This window comes from Convolutriloba macropyga, chromosome 3 (genome assembly GCF_964194025.1).
Source record: "Convolutriloba macropyga chromosome 3, txConMacr16.3, whole genome shotgun sequence".
NCBI classification, from domain to species: domain Eukaryota; kingdom Metazoa; phylum Xenacoelomorpha; order Acoela; family Convolutidae; genus Convolutriloba; species Convolutriloba macropyga.
The window spans coordinates 62,545,105-62,552,083 of NC_134470.1; the positions used below are offsets into that span (position 1 = coordinate 62,545,105).

The 6,979-nt window shown below is 37.9% G+C and overlaps 1 protein-coding gene across 1 annotated transcript; it reads left to right on the forward strand.

Moving 5' to 3' along the window:
- Positions 1-1,859: 1,859 nt before the first annotated feature.
- Positions 1,860-6,333, forward strand: LOC142336338 (nephrocystin-3-like). The gene has a single exon (XM_075385096.1). The coding sequence runs from the start codon at positions 2,012-2,014 to the stop codon at positions 6,005-6,007; it is 3,996 nt and encodes a 1,331-aa protein (XP_075241211.1). The 5' UTR covers positions 1,860-2,011; the 3' UTR covers positions 6,008-6,333.
- The last annotated feature ends 646 nt before the right edge of the window (positions 6,334-6,979 follow it).

Below are 6,979 nucleotides of genomic sequence, written 5' to 3' on the forward strand. Positions count from 1 at the left end.
TTCAAATAAATAATTTTTTGACAAAATTTTTGGAGGCTTTATTTGTTGAACTTTATAACGGTATAGTGAATTACCAAAACTTAATAATTTTTCTGGTAATTTTTTTTATAATTTGTTTCTATTTGTCTTTCTGTTGCAAAGAAAAAACAAAATTCGTGAGATTAAAACTGAATTTTAAGTGCGCCGTATTTGTTTTTGTTTAATTGCTCTCAAACGAAGTTTGTAGCAATTATATTAGTCCTGTGGTCTTTTTATGCAATTTTCGCTTGACCGATTTTTCGTCTGACCCATTTTATTTCATCCGCGAAAACGGGAAACACAGGTGGCGCCTGGTGGGCATTAAGTTCTCGCAGAGATTTTGGGCTAACTAGACTAAGTATGCGATTCACTGAAACTGTTTTGGAGTCATAAATTCATGATGTGAAGTGCGGTTTGAGTCACCTTATCAGTCTCGTCTTCGCGCTCACCCCTTGCCCCTTCAATTATGCTAAAGATAGCCTCCCTAAGCCGTAGCTAGCTACTGACGAACCGAACCTTTCTCCAGCTGTTTGAGAGCAATTCGCCCGACGTTGTTCGTTATGTTCTTCAGTTTTTGGTTAATCTTTTTTGCTGTTCCTGTAAGGGAATTTTGTCAAATTTCCTGGTTGCCGTTGGTTTTGATGTGGAAGTGAATGATTTAGATTTTTTATGGTGATGATTATTTGGAATAATTGCTGAGATGCATATATGAGCATAATTATGCAGCTGCTTTAGTTAAAGGTTGTCGGATGGCTTGCGCGTCCTAAGTAAATAAACTTTGTCGATGAACTTTTGAATGAACTTAAATGATTCGAAATTTAGAAACAAGATTTAAAGAGTCTAACCATTTGAAGTAAACAAGAACGAAATGCCGATAAACAAAACTCATCAACCCAAAACTACTTATACGTGTCTAAATTTTGTGATATTTTATTGTAACGTTATTCAATCACATAAACCTTGATCTATCAAACTAGTTTCTCCGAAATGCTATTTAATAAAGATAGTTATGTAACAATTTTAAGCTCTGTGTAAAAATACCTACTTGAAAGTATTATTGGGGAATTGTAACTTCTATTGATCAGTTGTTGTTAAAAACTTGCCTGCGCATCCTGAAACATCTCAAGTCTCGAAAGTAGACTTATTAGAATGGTAATTTTTTAAGTTTTGATAAATTTAAGTTTTCTTTTCCGTCCAGTTTGGCTTTTATTGAATTTTTTGTTTCCATTGCATTAATTTTTAAAATGAGGTTTTCTTTGAAGCCGGGGAAAACATGAACATCAGTCACGATAATAGTCTAGTTGCATTTTGGTCTCAATTTTCGCTGTATTTCAAGGAATACTACAATCTTTTCTTTTGTTTGTAGCAGTTTTGTCAACTCTACAAGTATTCTTTGCACTAAATTGGTACTTGATTATTTCAAAATTATATAAGTGTTTATTTTCTTTGGTTTGTTTCCATATGCTTTTTGAGAATTAGTGGCCTTGTTCGTTAAGTTGTGGCTGGTTGTTCATGCTCCCTTGTAATAAGCTTTTTATTCTGTGTTTAATGCTATTTTTGACCTATTTATGCGCATGAAGTCGTTTCCTTAAAAACTTAAGCGGAGTGAGTATTAACACATGACTCACCGCACTTTCGAAAAGACTTTGCTTACTTTACTTTAATGATAGCAGTGAAGCTCAACGGGGGGTGTGTTACTGTAATTGAAGACCCAAAGAGAGCAGCACCTATGATAAACAATTCCTACTTCGGACAACTTTAAGACTTCATCGCAAAAGCCTGGTAATTTTTTGGTTACTAATGCATCAGTATTTTGAGGCTGCAGGTCTACAAAGCAATTGCAATTTTTTTGATGATCTGTCTTCTAAATGACATTGCTGGAAGGCTTTTGTTTGTAAATGCAAGTTTTGGTTGCAATTGTTGTGTTTTTTCAGTTAGAATGATGTAAGTGCCTTAAATGTGACCTTGTTTTGCGCCAAGTTCTTTGACAATCATGGGGTCTGCAGGCTCCTTTCCAAAAGATGAAGCTGATGATATAAACAGCTTCAGACGTCGCAATCTAATAAACTCCTCGAGGGGTATCGAGCAGCAGATTCCTGTGGAGGTGAAGCCGAGAAAGAGACTGGGGAAAAGCCGGCCACAAGCTAATCAAACTACATCTGTACAATCTTTGAGTAACTCCTTCACGCATAATGGGCAAGGTCCTTCGAGTATTTTGAAAAAGAAAACTACTGGAGCTTCACTACGCTCTGTTTTGTCAAATGATACAGTTTTGGATTTGGAAAACAATGTCGAGTTGGAAAAAATGCGGAGAGAGTTTGATAATTTCAAACTGAGCAAACAAAATGAAATTGTCGATATGCAAAAACGAGAAAAGAAACTGGAGAGCGAAAACAAACGGCTTCGTGGTGAAGTGCAAGCCCTCCAAAAAACATGCACAAGATTGCGCAACGAACGGGAATCAGCTTTAGAAAACGAAACGCAAGCTTTAGAACGAGCAAGGGCCTTTGAAGATGACAGAAATAATATACTGTCTCAGCTTAGATATATGCAAGAATCGGAAGCTGTTCAGGTTTCGACTAATCAAGGAGCATCAAATAGCAATGCTCCAGGAAGGCATGATTCAGAGCATGGAGCTAGTGATACAAGTAGCAATTCACCTCACAGAAACCCAGATCAAAGTATTGACAATCAAAACAACATCACTGTCCAAGATTCGGAGTTGAGATTGGATCTTGCGTCACCGAGTTCGATCAGTGTTGCTGCGAACACTTCAATTTCAGAAGACAACAGACCGACACATTCTGAGACTTTCAAGTTTGAAGCCAGTGTTAAACCAACAGTTTCAACACCTCCAGTATTTGTTCATTGGCCTGGTTGTCATGAACATGTTTGGTCTACGTTGGAGTTCGTGCTGGGATACTTCGAACCTCAATTAGAAGACGATGTGGACCTTTTTATGGACGCTTGGTGCTCTAAGTATGAGGAAAGTTTGATTGAGAATCATGGTCTCAAAATGAACTGCACGTCAAAGTTTTTTGTATCCGAAAACTTACAGCTTTCATTCTCCACCACTAATGTGTTCATCATTTTTCTGGAAAGTAAAATCTCAGAATCGGATTACAAATCATTGCAAAATTTAGTTAATATTGTGAAATCAAGTTCTAGTTTGAAAGCGCTGTTTTGTTTTAAACAAGCCGAGCAGAGCTCGTTAAACAGCAGTATGAATCGGTTGAAGAAACTTCTATCCAAAGTGAACTCCTCTGAAAGTCAGTATTGTCTTTTTATTGAAAATTATCAACAAATGGAACCTTTAGTTAGTTTAGTTAATGAATCTGTTGACCAATTTGTCACCAATAATTTCTCAGAGGGCGTTCTGGGCGAATGTTCCTGTTGTCGAGATATTAGGGGAGTTTTGTATCAAAAAGACGCATTCGCTTCTTTGTTAGAAAACTTGCCTTCGTCTCAGCAAATGGCCGCAATTGACAACTATGTTTTCTGTATCAACCGTCATATCGTTAAAGAAGGTCATGTACCGCCGCTGGTGATCAAAAGTGAACCTGGTTTTGGAAAATCAACAGTTTTAGCTCACTTTCTGAGAAAGCACAGAGCTAGCAACCCACAAAACAAAATTCTCTATCATTTTGTAGATACCACTAAAATGTCACAAGACGGAACTTTAATGATGAAACGGTTTTCAAGTGCTCTGAATTCTGTCGGCAGTTATGATAATTCTTCTGTTATCTGCAGTTCGTCTTCGAATGAAGAATCGTTCTCGCGTCTTCTTGAAAGTTTTCCTCGGAAAAATTTAAAATTCGGCGCCCAAAGTTCATTGAACAATATGTCATCGTATGCATCGCCTCTTTTGATAATATCAATTGATTCGGCGGATCGATTGAATGAGGCACAGAAAATTTTAGAATGGGTCCAAGACCCGTTACCGCCTGACGTCAGAGTCGTAATTTCAGTTGATCAGGAATCTTGCCCCTCGTCGTGGTCTAGTATGGCTTGCGTTCAAATCAAACCACAACAAGCAGTCTACACTCTTCATTTGAACGAATCGCAAAAGAAGAAATTTGTGGAACTCCAATTATCTTCGCCGTATTTTGCACGAATTTTGACAAAAGTTGACCTTACACATATTCCACCACCGATCGTCGCAAAAGTTGCTTCAAATCAGGAGCTGGGCAAAGAGGTTGTGTTCAAAGCTTTAGTTTCCACCGTTGCCCACCAAGCTAACAATTCAGTTAGCAATATTTACAAAATTCTCTATTTCATATCGCAGTCGTATCAAGGTATCTGTGCTTTTTGGATTTTGGAGTTGTGGAGACAATTTCATCCGTCGATTTCGTCTCAAGATTCAAAGATGATCAAATTGTCGCTTCAGAAGTTGGCAAGTTGCAGGCTAATATCACTCCGGCAAGGAAATTTTGTAATGACTTCCTCAGTTACCAAAAGATTACTTGTATCCCGAATGCACGAGAAAGATGCGAGTGTTGTCGTCAATTTTCCAGAGAAGTTCTTGATAGCTTTAGAAGCTCCGTTCCAGCTTAGCGATCATTTACCTTTGGAAGTTATACTAGAAACTCTGTTTATTCTTAGAAGTTCCGAGAAATTTTCCGAACGATTAAGAACTTTCATCGGCCGAGTGATAGTTTTTATTCATCTTTACAAATTCGATTTTACAGCTTTAATAATGACTATTTACACCAAGTTAAAAATTGAAATTGATGCGATCACGGATTTGTTTGCTAATGAGTTGTCACAAATTGAGCAGAAATCAGATTTCAAATCAATCGAGTATTTGCTGGATATAATGGAATGTTTTGCTGCTTTCAACTGCCAACTTGGGTTGTTTTCGAAAGCTGCCCACTTGTACGAAAGATCTTTAGAAATAAGAGAACTAAATTTAGACCCGGACCATCCTTCTTGCTCGAGAACTCTCTATCTCAATGCTCATTTACATTTCAAATGGGACAAAATTGACATCGCAGAAACTTTGCTTAAACAATCAATCGAAATTATTGAATCCATTACTCCAACCGCTGAAAGTCCTAATATTGACTATGTCCAGCTAGTTCACAACTTTGATCTTCTGGGAACAATTTACCAGAGATTAGGAAAGGTTAAACAGTACGAGGCGAATGCTAAAAAGTTGTCATATTTGCGTTCCATGGCTTTTATCCAAAACTTCCTAGGAAATGCTTCGTCGGAAGCTTTAAACGCTGCTACGATAGCAGAATCGACCCCGGACTCTTTAGAAAAGGCAAACCATTTGAACGAATATGCAGTTCTGTTGTTCTATCAAGGAAACCACGACGATGCGGAGTCCTCTTTTAAAGTATCTCTTGCCATACGAGAAAAACTGCTTGGGCAGAAGCATCCAGATTGCTCCCAATCGTTGTTCAACTTAGGTGGCTTGAACTTTGAAAAGAAAAGTTACTCTAAGAGTTCTGAGTACTTTGAAAAGGCGGTTGCGATCAGGAAGCAAACCGATAACAGTAACAACACGTTATTGACAACCGTGCAATGGCTAGTGATAGCTTACAGGAAATCGGGCAATAGAGAAAAAGCTCTCGAGTTGCTCAAAGACTTAGTAAAGCTTAACATCGAAGCTTACGGGCCGGACCATCAATATGTAGCAACAAATTATGCTAACATGGGGAGTATATACTGCGAAATGAAGCAATACAAAGAAGCTTTACCTCTATTTGAAAACGCTTTGAACATTTTCACAACAGCTTTGGGTCCCTATGATGACAAAGTTTCAGATACACTCAACAACATGGCGCTGCTCAAGTTCGAAATGGACGATTTGGAATCGGCGGTGGGTTTGTACAGGCAGGCCCAGGAATGTAAACAAATTGGGTTAGGTTTAAGGCAAACTACTTCGACAGCCCATTTGCCATTGACGCCCACGCATAGTAGACATCGGAGGCTGGGATCGGATTTTCAGTCGCAGCAGTCTTTAAACAGCGTAGTGGAATGAATTGTGACCATAGGTTTCGCGTTATCTGAACTTAGTTACATCGAATTGTTTTGATTTGGCCTGGAGCGGATTTTGTCGCGAATGTCTAACCTATTCAAGAACGGGTTTTTCGTATAGATGCGTGTAAAGAAAATGTATGAACAGGGACGCAAATTGAATTTCATTTTGTTACGATTATTTTGAATTTACAATTTCTGCTTAATCTACTTAATTGATTTTATTGTGCCTTATAGAATACACTTGTCACTAGAATACAATTTAATTAGTTAAAAATTGTAAATACTGTCAATTTTATTTTTCTATCAATTTTTACAATAAATTTTATGTACCGCTTTTTATTCTAGATGATTTGCATAGCAAGTGTCGAGCGGCAGTATTTCAGCCTTCTTCAATTTTCCAATTGCTGCGGTTACTTCCCCCTCTCTGTGTAGAATTTGACTACCTACAATTTGCTCCTTTATTGTAATTTTGAAAATCTTTTGACTTCTCTCATTGGGTGAGATTGAACGATGAAATAGCTCCCCAATAGAAGGGCGAGACCAAATTGCGTAATGGATTTTCCTCTCTTTGTGTAAGAATTTTTTCATTTCAGCGCCAGCTGAGGGCATCAAAAACTAATTATGCGGTTCGGGCGAGTTTCATTGTAGCTTATCCGCAAATTGTTACAACTGACAATCAAAAAAGCATCGTTAGGATGATAGCTTTGGTAGGCAGCAAAGATTGCCATACGTTGCAAGGCTGTTTCGAAAGGTGCCGTACCAGTCATCAGTTCAACAGCAACAAAATTCCATATTGAGAAGAGTAGTGCTCATGCAGTCTCATTTTTCGTTCTTCGTCGACTTCGATAGCACAAGTTTACTTTTGAGCCGCATCATTTATAATTATTGGTTGCAGAAGAATTCTCGTGTACATCTATTGTAGCTCTACGACGATATATTCATGATGGTATATATAAGATGTATATCACAGTGT

Coding starts and splice junctions, on each gene's coding strand:
- LOC142336338 (XM_075385096.1), top strand. CDS start 2,012: ATGGGGTCTGCAGGCTCCTTTCCAAAAGATGAAGCTGATGATATAAAC.